General features: G+C 36.3%; 1 protein-coding gene across 1 annotated transcript in view; it reads right to left on the bottom strand.

The window, feature by feature from the left end:
• Positions 1-16,831, bottom strand: part of LOC131079724 (purple acid phosphatase 2) — a 62,699-nt gene extending 45,868 nt beyond the window's left edge. Inside the window, exons 1-3 of the mRNA XM_059216071.1 lie at positions 16,658-16,831; positions 15,873-16,073; positions 10,824-10,935 (exon numbers count right to left, since the gene is read on the bottom strand). Of these exons, the coding sequence (XP_059072054.1) occupies positions 10,824-10,935; positions 15,873-16,073; positions 16,658-16,831 (487 nt within the window). The remainder of the gene's footprint in view (positions 1-10,823; positions 10,936-15,872; positions 16,074-16,657) is intronic.
• Positions 16,832-18,941: the final 2,110 nt, after the last annotated feature.

The raw sequence follows: 18,941 nt of genomic DNA, 5'->3' as shown, positions 1-18,941 counted from the left end.
TCTTTTTGTCTGGGAGGAGATGTTACTTCATTATCATTATCTAAATCATAGTCTTGGAGAGATCCATCGGATGAAACATGCTGTGCCTGTCCTTCCTCCTGCCTGTCATTCTGTACCATCGATTCCATGGATTCTTCCAATCGAACTGCTCTATCTTCTGGTCTGGAAGAAATACCTGGTGTTTGATCTTTGTTAGCACCTTGCTTTTTCTTGGAAGGCTCTTTCTTTTCTGATCTTTCCTTTCTCTTTGAACCTCTCGAATGGAGATTGCCCTCACTGGCACATCGAAGGTTACCTTCACCTGAATTCCTAGGATTAGGATTGCCTTCACTAACACTGGCTCCACCTTCGGCTGGCTTTTCTTCCAAAGTAAAAGACATGGCTATGCCTTGTTCTCTCAACTTCTGATGTTGAACATCTACCCATCTGCGAGTACAAGACAAGACTGGTGCCATCAAATCATCTAAATCCACGGCCTCGGGCTCATTCCAATTCAAACTTATTGTTTTGCTCTCTCTATCATATGAAGATTGGATGTGCCTGCCGTTGTCCTGAGCTTGGTCGGCTACTCTGTAAATCTTACATTTCCTGATAAAATCCAAAGGCAATCTAGAATGTATCTTACGTTTCACTTCAAGATCATCTAGGAGATTCATCATAAAATCTTCAATTTGGTATTCATGTCTAAATCTTCTACCGACTGTCTCCTCTAAATGTCCATGAGGGTCAAAACTATTCCTCCAAGCAAAAGATGAAAAAGGATACAAGGCTAACTCCCTCTCTGCATCATCCATGGCTGAGACATTGGGACATACCTCAACTGAATTACCCAAAATAATAGGTACCTGAACTCCATTCTGATGTCTGTGTCTGAATGCCTTCACATATGCTGCCAACTGCCTTGTTACTTCAAGTAACACAATTCTGTCTGTCGGGTATCTCGGCAACATGTATGGGGGTAAAGGACATCCATACACTGTAATGTAAGTGAACTTGGGAAACTGAATGAACCAAGCACCGTACCTCTTGATTAACTCCTGGGCATCCTGAGATAATCTGTTGTGAATCCCTCCTTGCAGCGTCCTGGTGATGTTCATCGTGAAAGTATCATTGATTAACTTGTAGTTCTTCCCTGGTGGATGATGCAAGTAGGTATAGGATTCACAAACTCTGACCTCGCCGGGTCCTCTTCCAATCACTCCTCTGTGAGGTAGTCCTGCGTACTCAACACTCCTGATTAAGGCATAGATGACGTATGAACTCATGTGGAAGGACTTAGTAGCCCTGAGTCTTCTCAACTGTACGTCTAAGCAATGGCTAATTATCCTAGCCCAATGTATTGTACCCTTTCCTTGAACAATCACCTGGATGAAGTAAAACATCCATTTCTCAAAATAGAAGGCATGAGGTGCTTCTGTAACTCTGTTGAGCATGGTAATCAAATCTCTGTACTCCTCTTGGAAATCAATCCGGTGTGGTGTGTTCGGTACTTTGCTCAGACGGGGACGACTCTTAAGTAGCCAGTTCTTGTTGATTATGCTTAGGCAAGCATCTGGATCATCATCGTACACTGATCTGGCTCCTTCAATGCTCTTGTATATCATGTCCCTGTGCTCTGGAAGATGGAAGGCTTCACTTATGGCCTCCTCTGAAAGGTACGCCAAAATGTTTCCCTCATTGGACACAATTGTCCTGGACTGTGGATTGTAATGACGGGCACACTCGATCATCAACTCGTGACACTGAATGGCTGGAGGAAAACCGGCCGCCTTAATGATGCCACTTTCTATTATTCTCCGGGCGACAGGTGATGGCTTGCCGATGTAAGGGACCTCTCGGAACTTCTTCGTGCTAAAGTTCCCCAAGTTTGTATCTCCAATGTTGCTCCACTTGGACACGATCTTGGTCTCCACTTCTTCAGTCTTCTGATCTTCTTTCATGAGAGCCGAGCGACTGGTGGATGCTCCCGCCTTTGGGGTCGCCATACCTACACAACATTTCATTATGAGAAATAGATTTTTGCAATAAATAACGTAGATAAGAGAGATAAATTTTAGGAAACCTTATGATAAGTCTCTAGAGTTATCATTTCCTAAAATACAACGATTGAGCTAAGAGATTTAAAATTCAAAATTTGAAATATGACGATGAATGAATAAAACAATAATAATTAAATCGCCATACCTCGATAGAGAGCTAACTCTAGAATGCAAAAACAAAATTTGCCTAGGCAAAATTGAGGTATAAAGATAATCTTCAATATGATCCCTTCAAATTTGATTTCGCCACCTCTGGAGAGAATGTGATCTTCAAATTCGCTCTTGGTGTGGTCTTCGAATTCACACCACCTTTGATCTTCAATGCAATTCGCACCTCTTCAAACACACTTCGCACGCCTCACACTATCTTGGGAATGTCTACGCCACCTTTGGTTTGAAGTCGCACCACCTTTGGAATGTCTAAGCGCGCCACCCTTGGTCTTCAATGCAATTCGCACCACCTTTGGAGTGTCTTCGCCACCTTGGATAAATGAAACTCGCACTATATTCGCCTCTTGTCAACTCGCATGAAGGAAGGTAAAATAATGATGTAGAAAATGATAATTCTACCCTCCTTATATAGCGCATTCATCCTTCACCCCTTAGGCCGACTTGGTAAATAAAACCATTTTTAAATGATTTGCAATGAAATGACAAGGCCGACCTCCTTAAATGAGCGCTCCAATTCGATTTTTATTTTTTTTATTAATTAATTAACTATTAATGCCTTGCGTTTTTTAAATTTGCAAATTTCGATTTTAAATAAGGCAAAAATAATTAATACATGTTAACGCCATATTAAATGCCAATAAAAAATGGATTTTCGATTTTTAAATTGATTTAGCATTTAATGAAATTCGAATTGTTTAAATTTGGCGCCAAAGATATGAAAATAAAAGGACGTACCTCATCGCTCTGGTCCCTTGGAGAGGGACAGGAGCGATCCATGATTTTGGTCTAGATTCTTGCGTTTTTGACGTTCAACTCCTTCATTTTCACCTCCCAAATCGATCATCTGGTGGTCCTTCGAATTAGAATGCCTTTCTTGTGCGAGCAAATGTATCTTATGATCATTATCGCCCTGGTCCCTTGGAGAGGGACAGGAGCGATCTCCATGTTTTTGCGTTCACCTTGCATTTTTGACCTTCGAAATATCATTGCTCGTGTCCTTTGCGCTTATTTCCACTCGCTTTTGCAAGGTACCTTCGATGTTATAAGGATCATCGCCCTTGTCCCTTGGAGAGGGACAGGAGCGATCCACATTTCTCCTTGGTCTTGGCGATTTTAAACTTCGATCTCCTTTGCAATGTCCTTCAAACGTTGTCCTTCGCACTTCCTAACCTTGCTTCGCCTTGATCTTTGAAGGAACGGGAGTGTTCTAATAGTATCGCCTTGGTCCTTGTCCAAAGGACAGGAGCGATGGGAGACTTTTACCTTGATTAGCAATGTTTGGACGTTTAAAACTCTTGCAAATTATCTTCAAACGATGTCCTGGAGCATATGTAACCTTGTGTATCTTTGTCTTTACGTAAATCTTGCATGGATTAATCTAATATATCAATATCGCTCTAGTCCCTTCCTGAGGGACAGGAGCGAAGTTCATCATAACATGCTTGTTCTTGTTTGTACCAACTTGCAATTATCTTCATTGCGTGGAATGATGTCCTTTCGATCCTTTTGGTAACTTGAAATTTGTTTGCCTTTTGAAATTTACGCCATTATGTAGATATCGCTCTGGTCCCTTGGAGAGGGACAGGAGCGATCTAGGTCTTTAGAGTGCAAATCCTTCCATGTGATGACCTTTGCAACGTTGCGCTTGATGGAAATGCCTTGAAATGTCCTCGCCACCCTTCGTCTTGACTTGGATCAGCCTTGAACTTTGGAGGGACGTATCATCACCATTGTATCGCCCTGGTCCCTTGGAGAGGGACAGGAGCGATCCTCCCTTTGTGGCCTTTATCTTACTTTGCCAAGTTCCAAGTTTATATTCAACGGAATCGTCCTTCTTCACTCTATCCACCCATGCCTTTACATTATTTGTAACTTTGCAAGAAAAGCAATTATATCAAAAATCGCTCTGGTCCCTTCCTGAGGGACAGGAGCGAACTAGGCATTTAACACTGGTATGGACGTCCCAAAAATCTTCAATTTATATTCAATGTGCTCATCTCATGTTTTCCCTTGTTTTTGAACGTAAACTTGCCTTGACCCTTGTCTGGATTTTGCAAAATGGAGGAAATCGCTCTAGTCCCTGGGAGAGGGACGAGAGCTACAAGGTACCTCGCCCTGGTCCCTTGGAGAGGGACAGGAGCGATTTAGTCAATATAGGTCATTTTCCTTCGTTTTTGCATCTCAAATTATATTCATTTGGCAAAGCATCTTCCCTTGGACGTCCTCAAATTGCTAAGTCATTAAAATCTTGCAAGGACGAGGTGAAATTTGATTCGTAGCTCCGGTCCTTCACTGAGGGACAGGAGCGATTTTCCTTCTGGAGGCCTTTCTGTGCTCATGAAAATCTTCAATTTATATTCAATGGAAAGATCTTGTCGTTTTCCATCACTTCAAACGTAAAATTTGTCTGGACTCTGCAAGGATGATGAGATATTTGAAATTGAGCTCCCGTCCTTCACTGAGGGACAGGAGCGATTTTGCTCCTACAGGCCAAAATAACAAGATTTTTCACATTTTAACACTTCACGAGGCGAAAACAAATCAATTCCAATGCCCAGGATCAAACTTCAAAAAAGTCAAAATTTGGTCAAAATATTCAGTCAGACAAAAATTCATATTGACGGTCAACACTTAGACAAGTTTAAGCTCTGCATGAACATTCCAATTGAAAATTAGACCATTTTGGCGAATTCATTGCATTCAAAATTTGCATTCTAGAAAAGAAGCTCAAAAGCTCTCAAAAAAAGACTGGATTTTGGCTTGAAAAGGCAAAATTTAAAACCCTAAGGCTTGGCCCTAAATCCAGACAACTAACTGACTAACAAAACCCTAAAAACGAAAGCGAAAACAAGCGAAAAAAAAAAAGCAAAAAGAGGGGGTCCCCATTTGCGATGGGGCGATGTGTGAAATGGTCACAACACTTCCCCAGGTGATTGATTAATATTAGTTTCATATAGTCTTTAATTCTTTATTTTTTTATCTAATGGTTTATTGAGTGATCATTGACCTAGCTTTATTTTGTTATTTCTGGGGGCACCGTTTTCATCAAGTCCATTGATGCCTCCACCCATTGCAAGAATGCCACCTACCTATGTGAGCAGATGGAGGAGGTGATTGATGAGGTGGGTGAGGAGAACGTGATACAAGTGATGACCGACAATGCAACAAATTATGTTGCTGCGGGTAAACTTTTGATTACAAACTAATTTTGTTTGCAAATTAATTACTATCTTGTAGTTTGTACCTCCATTAATTACAATTTACAATGCAACAAATTATGTTGCTGCAGGTAGACTATTGATGGAGAGGCACCCATCTACAGTTTGGACTCCATGTGCTGCTCATTGCATTGACCTCATGTTGGAGGATATTGGAAAAATCCCATGGGTCAAGAGATGTGTAGAAAGGACAAAAAATGTGTGCAAATTTGTATATAATCATTCATGGGTGTTGGCTTTTATGAGACAATACACAGAGCAGAAGGAGTTGCATCATCCAGGAATCACAAGATTTGCCACAAACTTCCTCACATTGTAGTCCATGCTTAGGTCTAAGTCTGCCTTGAGACGTATGATTGTTGGTGAGGAGTGGTCTTCCTCATCCTATGCTACCACCCCTGCAGGGAAAGATATGGCAGATTGCATTTTTGATGAGCAAGACTTTTGGGTCTCTTGCAATGAGATAGTGAAGGTAATTTTTTTATAAATTCTACAATTTAACTTCATGTTTTATAACTTATTATATGTATTCTCTTATTTGCTCATTTTTCTAAATTACACAATATTTTCAATTTTGTAGTTTGTTAAGCCCTTGGTGGTTTTGTTGCGAGTTGCGGATGGAGATAAGCCCGCAATGGACTATATATATGAGGGCATGGATAGGGCGAAGGAGGGCATCAAATTCGTCTATGGAGGAGATGAGAGCAAGTATGGTCCCATTTGGGAGATCATTGATAGGAGATGGCATCATCAGCTTCATAGGCCCATCCATGCAACAGCCAATTATCTGAATCCGGCACTCCGTTTTATCCCTTCTTTCAAGGCCGATGTGGAGGTCCTTAATGGGCTATACTCAATCATGGAGAAGATGGGACCTGCTGGTACTTCTCAGATAGAGCTTATTCGAGAGCTATAGTTGTTCTCAGATGCACAAGGGGAGACCTTCTCTCGTCCTGTTGCCAAAGACGGTAGGACAACTATGATGCCACGTAAAAATAAATTGTAAGGCTTAATTTTAGTTTTATTGTATATTATAACTTGTTAAATGAGTTCATGAGTGAGACTGATTTTTTTTATTTTTCTCATTTCAAACTCAAATCATTGGTGGAGCTTTTTTGGCCCAACGACTCCAAATATTCAAAAGTTGGCCATTCGCATCTTGAGCCAACCATGCAGCGCATCAGGTTGTGAGCGCAATTGGAGTATATTTGAGCACATACACTCCAAGAGGCACAATAGATTATCTGTGGAGAAGATGAATGATCTCGTCTTTGTTCACTACAACCTCCGCCTGAGAATGAGAAAGAATGCATTAGTTGACATCTCTCCTATCATTCTAGATGAGGTTGATCTTGAAGCAGAGTGGGCCAATGAGAGTCAGACAGATCCTGAGATTCTTGCAGCTGTCTTTAGTGATGATGACACTGATTGGATCGACCAGGTAGATATAGAGGCTGAGGCTGTAGCTATGGCAGAGGAGGAGCAAAGAGCACGAGCAGAGACAGGAAATACTGAGAGTGACACAGTTGTTCCTGATGTTGGTGAGCATGGCATGGTGTCACGAGGAGCGACTATGGCTACTGAATCATCCACGACCTACCTTAAACGCCTTCGCAGGGGGCCAGGGCGAGAGGGTGCACGCTCCTTTGAGCCATAGGCTTGTAGTTGTATTTACCTTTGGTATTTGTATGAAACATTTGATGATGATCATATGATGACATGGATTTTTTATTCCATGAGTTTTGTAATATTGTATACATTTGACAATATTTATATATCTATGTTTGTTATTCTCTTCAGCTACAATTTGCGTTTATGCTTATGTGATTGATGTATACTTGTGTATGTAATCAAATGAGCCGAGTTTGATGATGTTATTGTGTCTTTAAGGTGTATTCAATAAAGGGTGTCTGAAACAAGTTTTAAATCTTTAAAAATCTCTAAATTTCTTGAGTTTTTCACTTTTCCGAGTCTAGCCGAGTCTGGAGCCGAGTTTGACGCCGAGTCCCGAGTCCGAGTCAAAGCCGAGTCCGAGTCCCGTTTCTTTGTGTTTGACTTGATCCAAGGCCACTTGATATTGTATATAGACTAAGTTGTCAGTCTTGGTATAACAAATTTATACCAAACAAACACCATGTGAGCGAGATGAGTCCCCAATGGAAGACCTTGATACAACAAACACTAGGCAAAATGAGCTAGTTTAGGCTCAAGCACTGCAGCACATGCCTGGGAATCTTTCTTCCCACACACCACAAGAGGAATGCAACTTCCAATGGGAATAAAGGTGATCCACCATATGCAAGTGAGAAAACAACAAGAATAACCTTTGGAAGGCCTGTAAATCCGAAAGGGAGCATCTAGAAACAATTTCCAGTCTTTCCACCAAGGTTTGAAGCAACGCACACCAAACTTGTGAAGCGATTGTGAGGGTATGGCATCAAGAACTGTTTGGTAAGTCTCTTGGTCTTGATTAGAAAGTCTGAACATCAACTTGAAATCAGGCCAAGGAAGAAAACTCTTGGTGGCTGAGTGGATGAAATCTGGCAAAGTTCTCTCTCCTCTTTTGAAAAATCTCAAGGTGTGTATTTTGATTCCATGCAAGAGGACATTATCAAGTTAAGAAGCCACCTAAATTTTTCACCAATGTATGGGCATGCTTGGGGTTTCTAAAACCTAAAGTGCCAATTGGGGATTAAAACTACTTGACCAATCCTTGGACCATTTTGTGAGGAAAAATGGATACTAAGCTGATGTGTTAATTGCATTCCATCCACAAATAGATAGTCAAACCTAGGTTGTGAACTAGATGCCAATGTAAGTATTAAGGTAATATAAGTAGAAGAATCAAAAGAATTGGGATGAAAATTTGGCCCAAATTCACTTCTCACAAAACAAAGTTGTTCACACTTCTACTTGATTTTTTCCATTTGAGACATCTTATGGCCAAAGTTACATGGAAAAGGATATACTATCAAATACAGATACGGTGAATTTTTTTTTCCCCTAAATACAAATACAAAATTTTCACAACTCCCTAATATGCATACAAATGGATACAACAATTATAAAAATACATGTATATTCAATTATTTTTAATAGTTTCTATAATTTTTGGTTTTTATATTTTTAGTCTAGAATGTTTATTTTGTTATATTATATTAGTGTCTTTGCTAATTTAAAAAATATGTGGGAACAAATTGTTTTTAACTGTTTTGTAGTTTTGAATGTTTGGTCATAACCCTAAACTAGAACCAACAATAAATGGTACGGTACCATTCTCAAATATATCAGATAGGACCCAGATATGGCCTCTTATATTAATACCATCCAGATATGATATTCATGTCTTATCTGGGATTATTGTATCGGTATTCAGTATCTGATATGCAGATACATGTACTTGGGCAATGGAGTATCTAGCAACTCTAGTCTCTAGTTATGACCCTTTTCCGCAAATATCAATTGTGATGTTCTACATGGGCAACAAGATACCACAAGAGATAATGCAGATCAGATGCAACCAAGGCTTCCAAATTTAATGAAAGAATACAAGTTAGTGTATTAGAGTTGAACATGCATTGCTATAATATCTCTTCAAAGACATGTCCCTTGTGCACAATCATAAAACCCACCATATTCTATATGATTCAAATATTTGGATCACTAATTCAGAGCCTAATGAGAGGGGAAAAGCTGAGAAAGTGCAAAGCATTAAGCTTCAATATGATTTGGTGAAATTAAATGGCCCCTCCCAGCATTCTCCAAGTTGAACTTAGTCCCAAATTTCTTTTTCTTAAAAGTGGCTTACGGCCTATTTTGTATCTTCGTAGACTCAAGTCCCCTGGAGATACAGCTTTTGATTGGGAGAGATAACCGTGTATAGCTCAATGTTCGTTGGATAACATTCCTCTTTTAGTTTCCTCCGGCAGAAACAGTAGTATTAATTCCAAGAACAATTTTCTTCTTCAGTCGATTGGGATACATAGACCATCACTCCCTTTAAATCTTTATGCCTCTGCTCTTACCATTCTATGTTTTTTTGATGGGATGCCTCTTTTGGTTCCCTTAGGCAACAACAGCAGATTTCATTCCAAGACCAGTTTGCTTCTTTAGTCAATTGGAATGTCTGGAGACTATATCCCTTACCTTTAAATACTCCTTATGCCTCTCCTCTTATCCTCTCTATCATGAAGGGGATATTAATATAACTATCAACAAGGATATATTGACAATATATTCATGTTAACTGGATCTCCCTCATGCAACCTCATAGCCATATAACAGTTGCTTATGCTAAGCATTTCATGAGAATGGTACGTAGCAACTATGGGTGTGTTCTCAAATGGACAGGCATTGATCGCCACATACAGCAAGGCCACAAGATTTGTTCTCTTTATATATTTAGCACATAGAGATGGAGGTGCACCTTACTTTTAGGTGACTTTTCTGTCTACCATGAAGATCCAAAGGAGATGGCATTGCTTGCAAATAGATCAAGAGTGTGCCTTGCTACCTTTTGTTGTTACCCAAACCAAATGTATTTGGCCCTTTGCCTTTTGGAGGTAATTAATTGTGGACATCAATATCTACATGATACTCCCAAGACAACCACATTGATCCTTCCTCCTTTCACCATATTTCAGCCATTGGGGATGCCAAACACCCATTGGTTAACCATAGATAGTAGCACATATGTTTACATATTTGTAAGACAAATTATCCCTTCATAAGTGGCCACTAAAGGACCAAGTACTTCTAATTCTCACTCCAAGTGTAGAGGTTCAGCTACCCTCATGTTCAAAGTCAGGGCTGTCTTCTCTAGTTCTCAACTCTCAAGGACTATTGGCCGTGGGTGTTATTCAATCCAAAGGGAATAGTACCCTCTTAGTTGAAGCTTTGCTTTTGAGATACTCCTCACCCTATTGTAGACAAGAGCTTTGTCTCAATCAACACACTCTTCCCAGCTCTAACAGTGATTCTTTTCTGTCAAGGTTCCTCCTCACACAGGATGACTTTTTATTGAGGTTTTTGTACATATGAATTTGCACAGGATCTTCCCGACTCTCTTAAATGGTGAAAGAACAAACATGCTTCCAAATCATAACTAAGCTCCATGTATATAAAACAAATTGTTGTGCTTAAAATTTTAATTTTCAGTTGGATAGTACAATGCACCATAACTTTGTTTAGGCTTTTCTAGTCATGTTTCTTATCACTGAATCTTTGAACTCATGCAGTACGCACTTCTTGTAAATTTACAACCTAGGGTTATTGTGCTCGCAATACGTGTAACAACCTGGAACGCTCTTTGTAAAACTATTATGGTACCAAAAAATTGAAGTAATTAATAATACAAAATTCAAATAATTGACTGTAGATATGTTAATAGACATACCAATGATACCGAATGTATACGGTGTGTCCAGACCAATTCTGGGGGGTGTAAAGAATGAGAACTCGCGGGTTGTATTTCCCAATCCAATCTTGTAAAAATACTCAGTATCATACTGCAATCACATCCAAAACAGAGTTACGAAGAGTACGAGTAAGCAATGGTCTTTCAACATCAATAAAATATCCAAACCAGCAACTGTGAATAATAAGAGCAAAAAGATAAGGACAAAAAATCAAAGTTGACAGAAATAATTTTGCTTATAAAAAAGTGTCTGAGAGTACAAAGAATGTAATGAGATTTTGTGTTAAGACTTACATTACAGAAGTTTTCATTCGAAGTCAAGAAGTTGGATCATTTTGTTGCAGTAATGAGAATTTGACAAGTTAGCAATGAAAAAGATCTATGTATAATTTTATATAGCATATATCTTATATCTTCTCGAGTAACTTTGTCTAGGTTTTTCCTCTTCAATCTAGTAGTTCATTCTTATTGTTCATGTTGTTTTATGTATTCAAACAATCTTTTATGTTAGTGTGAATTTACTTATCTTTGTTTTAATTAGTGGATAATATGTACGGTTCAATTCATGTTATAGTTTAGTGGTACAAATAGAAATATTTGTGGTAAACTTTCAGTCTTGTGTTCTAAAGATAACAAAAATGTAAGAGTGTTTTATTTATTTATTTTAAAGTTTAAGTGTAGATTAGATGAGGGAGCAGAATTTGAAGAAGATATTTCATCACACTATTCTAGTATAAAAAGAACAAATTAAAATGCTGACAAAATTATTTTGTGAATTAAAAGGACAATGCATTGAATGTATTGTAACTAGTAATTTTTAAGGCAAGAAAATATGCAACAACTTTACTAGAACTAAATAAGATATTTCTATTCAAAATTGAGAACTCTTTTAAATTTGGCAAACTCTATGAAAGAGATGCATACCGTCTACTCTATTTCATTGATTCAAATGTAGTCAATTTATATAATTTACAAATCAAATTAGAAAACTTACTAAAACTAGTGAGCTATGGTTCCCATTGGCAACCAAAGAGTCCCCACACTTGTATCCTCCTTGGAAGTTGAAATGAATAGCTCAATGAAGATAAACTAATTACAAAATTAAAAAGTATTAATAAAGTGTTTAGTTTATGTACTCTAACTTTGTGGGGTCATTATTCCTAGTCCGTTGGACAAAAATTAAAGTAGCTAGATGTGTTAGAAAGACCTAGTTTTACCTGCTCAACAATGGACCCAATCACACCAACTTTGTAACAAATGAGGATTTTTTTGTTAATTTGATCCTTGATTAACACTTTCCCTAGTCACGAATAGAGAGGAATCTGTTTATTTTTTAATCTCTTGATAAAAACATAGGTCACATAATCTATATTTAGTGGAATGGTAGCATTTGGATTTAGTTTTGCATTATTAAGGTGTTCAACAAATCCTAAGGCTTCCAACAATGGTGAAAATTATGGACATAGAAACTCTACATTTAAAACTAGATACAACCCAAGAAAATGAGGTAGAACAAGCTTGGAAGAATTGTTACCATTATACTTAAGGATGGTTTAGGGTCCATATTATAGCTCGGATGAAGTTTCTATGTGACCCTTAAATCCACTCTTTCTAGAGATAAAGCCAAACTTTTTCATCAACTTGAAAATAATTAGGTCTATGAAATTGATCATATCTTTCCTTGTACTTGTGATTGGTATGTTGTAGTATCTCATGAACCTATTATTGGATATAGTGTATTCTTTCAATAAATATGGATGCCTTACCACCTCCTTCTAAGCATGTGATGATGTCTCATTAAACATGAAAAATAAGGCTACATCAATGGTTGGTTCTAAAGGCAAAATCCAAATGGACTATGTCCAATGGAGTTATGTAATGCATAATTGTATCTATGTTGGACATAGGGTTAAATCTCATCACATATGCATGAATTATTTGAATGATTAGAAATTTCACCATCTCAATCTATCTATCAGTTCGGGGTGAAATGCATTCAACTTCAATTACATGGTGTTCATCACAACCCATAGTGTTAACAAAACTTGCTAAAGAACCTACTATCCCTATAAAAAATGATATTAGATATGGTAGATTGAAATGTACCCAAACATTCTCAAAAAAAATCTTGGTTGCATCTTTTACAAAAAAAACCTTTTTGCAAGCTATCATGAGGAACATTTTTAAGAATCTATCAAATAACATGTACACACTAGCATCACCATGTTATGTCATGGAACGGCCTAACTTGAAATCCATGGGGATAGAGTACCAAGGCTTACTAGAAATTGGAAAAGTTATGCAAAATACTTGTTTTCAATATGTAGGTCTTGCAATTGTACATGTTATGCATAAGATCAAATGTATAGAATAGTATTGTGGTATAGTTTTACATAGTCGAAGTACTTATATAATACAACAATTATCTTCTCTATCCCAAAGTTTCCTACAACGCAACTATAGTGTGCTTTCTAAATCAGCTTTTGATATTTCCCAATATGGATACAAATGTGCTCCATTTGAATTAGAATTTTTTATTGCAAGTATTAATCAAGGATTTGTTTTCCTTGTGTGATTCTTTGGTAGATGTCATCCAAATTAGGATCAATCCTATATGATTAAGGCTAATATGTTGTTTGATGTATTGAAGAATTTTTAACATTATTGTCATGAATATGATTGCAGGTCAAATCAAGCAATCTATAACTGCATTAGTGATTCCCTTCTTGTTATAAATTTTGAGCTGAAACAAATAGAAGTAGGTGACAACCATTTATTCTGATTATTCTGCAACTTTCCTTACGTTTGCTTGAATTGGAGAGGCGTGTGGTATGTGTGAATGATTAGATCTATTTCCACAAGATATAGTGATTCCACTATTTACAAGCCTAAATAATGGTGTACAACTCTCTAGCATATGAAGGGTGCTTGTGTGCTATATTAGAGAGGGTCTCACTATGGTAGGTAACTAGATGCCTATGTTTAGTGACAACTACTCAGTGCATATTTAGAGTCATCTATCTCAATTTTAAAGGACTATTGCAGATTAGGAAGAATCATTGTCAATACCAAATAGAGTTTCTACTTCAATTGTGTAAATTCTCATTGTGGCATCTTTGTCCAAACTAATTTTATGTTTACACATCCCTTGATTACCTAATTTATTGGCCATGTCAATTGTGAGAATTTGAGCATGGCCCTTTGATAAAAATCAGTCAATCCCAAAAACAAGAAAGTTTTATGAAATTTTTAGAAGTTGGTCAATCTTTGATAACTTGTATCTTTTCAAGGTCAAGATGAACACCATTCTTGTCCATGATGTATCCTCTCTATACCAGAGGTATATTATTCTATATTAGCATAAAGCCTATGTTGTCACAAAATTGTCTATTGAACATATTGTAAATGATCCTCCCATTTCTCAAGTATGAGTATGTCATCTAAATAGACAATGATGATGAAATCAATGAAATGATTGTTTATATCATCCATCATTCACGTGAAGGTGGTGTTGGCTAGTCGGTGAACACTTCCTTTGGGATTCGTGGCATGTGCTTAACTGCCTCCCATGGATCCTTGTCTCTATCATTGTGGCATTTGTTGACAGCTCGAGCTTTTGGTGTAATGACATCAATGATTCCAACAATTGGTATCAGAGCGTTGGGTTATGGGTTCGAATCTCTAGAGGTCACTTTGTGGTCTCCTTATAAGAATTTTGTGGAACCCTCAGTCAGTGTTGAGGGGGGGATTGTTGGTTAGTCGGTCAACACCTCCTTCGAGATTCATGACATGTGCTTAACCACCTCCCGTGGATCCTTGTCTTTGGCCACTGTGGCATTCGTTGATAGCTCAAGCTTTTGGCGTAATGTCAGTAGTGATTCCAATAGGTGGAAAGTGCATTGGTCAAGCCAAAGGGGCATGACTAACCACTTGATCAAGCCCTCTTTGGAATTAAAGGTAGCTTTCCACAAATCTAATGGTTTAATTAAAATTTGATGGTACTTAGACTTAAACTAAATTTGGTGAAAATTTTGGTCTCTTGAGCTTATCCTAAAGAATTCAATGTAGAAAATCAAATACATATTTTTTTATAATTGTATTGCTCAAAGCTTCATAGTTAATTCAAAGACACCTCATCATACTAACTTTCTTTTTAATGAAAATAATTAAAATTTAACTATCACATATAATTCTCTTCAAATGTGTCTTCAAGGATATACTCCTCTATATTGTCCACAAATTATCCCCATGTGGGGTTCTCATTATCACTACGTCAAAATGTCAAACATCAAAGTTTCCTCTTCAATTCTCCGAGGATAACAACATAGCCTCCTACAAATGTTCTACGTGAGACTCATCTTTGACAAGGTGAATGCTATTTCCTTATAATTTAAGAAGTGGTTTACACTTTTCCAACTGGGATATCTAATCATCGATAGCATCTACATTAATTGTCCCTCGAAAAGTTGGAATGTCAAATTTTACTTGGACCTTGAAAGGGTTGTCACCATTAAATGAAGTCTCTATTCATTCTGTATTTGGTTATAGTTTACCTCAAATATGTTGGTGGACCTATGAGAAGTGGTTTATCATTGTCTTTCTAGAGAAATCTTGATCAACACCTTGAAGGGGTATAAGATGTCAACCCATTCTTTAACCATATGCAATCATGTGCACTGTAAATGAATTGGGACCAGAAGCTACTGCTCAAGTTTGAAACATTGAGTAATGCATGACCTGCAATGCTCTCATATATTTCACAGATATCTCTCAACCTTAACATTTTCTTCTAGATCAAAACCTTCCTTAATGTATCATGTGCCTTCCATTCCTTTTGTTATAACATCTGACTTAACATGATTATACACTCTATAAACAAAATTTAAATGCTACATGATTAGACCAACAAGAAGTAAAAACTTTCAATGTTCTTGTTTCAGTTTCTGGTTGCTACCATTGCAAATCTAAACACTTATAGAAACAATTTTCCAATTAACATGAAAAGAAAAAGGAAAAAGAATCTTCCACCTGTAAATTCTTCACTGTACAGTGATGAATGTAGCCTGATGTATAGTTAGAATACTTGTAGCTTGCAACAATCCCCTCTGCTGAATACTTGTACTTGGACTGCTCAGTACCATAAAGAACAGTATTGGACCCAGGCTCAGAGGTTGTGACCCATGATACAATTACTCTCCTACCAACATGGTCTCCTTGAGTAATATGGACCTGAATTCCCAAAACAGATAAAATAAATACAATCAAATGAATGCAGTAGACAAAGCATCTGATTTTTTGACCTATTACAGTCAAGAAAACATGCTGTCAATGTTGAGTTTAAAGAGCAGATAGAATAATATCAAATAGTAAAACGAGAATAAAAACAATCAGAAATAAATATATAACAAAATGAATTATGTGGTTTATCATTAAAGACTACATCACGAAAAAGCATGGCAATATCTTTATTTACTGTTTCTCTAATACAAAATACAGATTTTATAGACGGTCTGTACAGCCATCAGATAGAAAACAAAAACTTAAAAACAATGCACTTAATGTTTTAAAGCTAAAAACTAGATAGAGGTGCATATGCATCCAAAAAAAAAGTAAGAAAAACGAAAAAAAATAGAGATATGATCTCCAACATATCAATCTAACCTTTAATTTATCGATCACATTTTCATATATAATCTGCACTCATTCTTATATACAAATGTTTAACTCTTCAAATATAAAAAGACAACAACAAAAAAAAAAATTATCGTCAAACTTCTCATTCTCAACAGTCAAAAGACATGAATGTGAAATACCTGTTGAGGAGCATTATAACCTTGTGGAATGCTGAAAACATCACTATCCATGGGCATGTCCATAGATGCTTCAGTTTTTCTCACATAAGTGCTGGTTATTCCACCAAAACATGGCATACCACTGAATATCATCAAAAACAACAAAAACAAGAAGTCTTTCAATGTTGCTTCCATTTTCTAATGAAAGCCACAGTTTCAACTTCTTCAGTTTATATGCTCTAGTGAATACAGATAAAAGATATCCAATTTTGCCTGTATAAATAATGCTGTGTGTAGATTGATGACCCACTGAAATTGGAGGTATTGTGAAGAATATTCTCAATACAGAATTGCATATAATCAAATGTTAAATGAAGAAGTCAATCTATATGTCTTTTGAGTTTGTTTTTGGGTGATTTTTTTATCCCGAGCTGATCCAAAAACATCATTTTCCAGTGCTCTCGGAGACAGAAGAGAATGCAGTGAACATGGATTACAAGAATGGATAAATAGATAAATAAATTTTGTTCAAATTAAGGTTTCCAATAAATTAAATCATGTTGGCTGCATCGATGAACATTTAATAAAGCTTTTAAAAGTTGTCGATTATAACCACTATTTTGTTAAAATTAAGTTTTTCGAATAGACTAAATTATGTTGGTTACATCGATTGAGATTCAATAAACATTTGTAAGTATGTCGTTTATAACCACTTTTTTTGTGCTTGACATGACATATGGAAAGAATGTAACGATAATGAATAGCAACAAAATAACCTTGTCACCATCATAACTAAGGACACATACAAAAAGTTAGTATGAAGGCCTGTTATATTTCAATCTTATTATCACTCTTCCTTTGCCTAGTGAGAGTCATACGCACTAGTATGTTTTACCTTTCACCACTTTTTCTTCATTGGCCACTAATGAGGTATATGATGATTACTAGTGTCATATATATTATAATGTTTTTGTGTATGATGATTTGATGATAGTTATGAAATCTTTTGAATAATAATTATGCATATTTTTTTTCTTTTTAATGTTTCATATATTTTTGCTTTTCAATGTTCCAGATTACATTATGTGATCTTTTATTAGAAAATTGAAAATGATTAGGAAAGTATATCTATAAAATTAAAATTAAAATGAAAATGAAAAGTTTTCATTTTTCTGATGAAGGACCACAAAGTGTGATCTAAAATGTCGAAAAGCAAAAATACCCAGTCAATTACCCAAAAGCTTTTATAACAATTCATGGACTATGGGAAAATAATACCTTCAATTTGATGATTACTAGTGTCATATGCATTATATGATTTATATTTCTTGTCAAATAGATGATGATCAACTAGTTTTACTTTCTTACAACACATTTAAGAATGATATTGTATATGATGAGATTATACTAACCTTATTTATTTAGGATGTTCTTGATTCTTGTGATGTTGTTATTCTTACTTGTCATGATAGGCCTGTTTCTATATCCTTAGGTTCATTTTCTTGTGATCGTACATCTTATGAGAAGTCTAAGAATCTAATTTGTGATTCACCTTTTTACATACATGATGATACATCGTCTTATGAATAGATGATGAGATTTTAAATTGTGATTCCTTGCATTCTGATGATGTGATTTATGATGATAGTTCTTGTGTATCTCATGTTGATTCTATGGATATTCATGATGATCATGTTAAGTAACAAATAATATTGATAATCATGTTGAAAATGTTCATATATCTCATGATATTTTGTATCCTATATTTTATAGTGCTTTCGATATAAGATAATCCATGGATTAAGGGTTTAAGTGGTAATGGAGATGGTTGTCATAAGGGTCTATATGTACATTCCTCATCTATTAAGCTCATATCAATGAAATATTTCTAATACAAGATTTTTTTAAGAAACTGACTTCATTCATGGAAATCTTACGGTTCATAATCTTCCATAATGAGTTAAAAACTAGGAAATCAATGTAAGACACTATTTTTCTACTTGAAATCCAAATATTAGTTGGAAATGGAGGTCTTATAGTGTTTTTTAACAAATAAAAGAAAATACTAAATTGTTATATACAACATAACATAATGATATGAGTTGAAAAAATCCTATGAGGGTGAAAAATTTCTTTCTACCTATAGTATAATTAGACAACTACAAAAATATTAAATTCCTCTATCAAGTGCCTCTTAATCTGGAAGATACGACATATAATTTCCTTCCTATGCTCTTAAGATCTAGAAAGTTGCACCACATAATTGCCTTCCTATGCTATTAATATCTAAAAAGATAAAACATAC

Source organism: Cryptomeria japonica, chromosome 1 (assembly GCF_030272615.1).
Source record: "Cryptomeria japonica chromosome 1, Sugi_1.0, whole genome shotgun sequence".
Lineage (NCBI taxonomy): Eukaryota > Viridiplantae > Streptophyta > Pinopsida > Cupressales > Cupressaceae > Cryptomeria > Cryptomeria japonica.
This window is presented reverse-complemented; position numbering and strand designations above follow the sequence as displayed.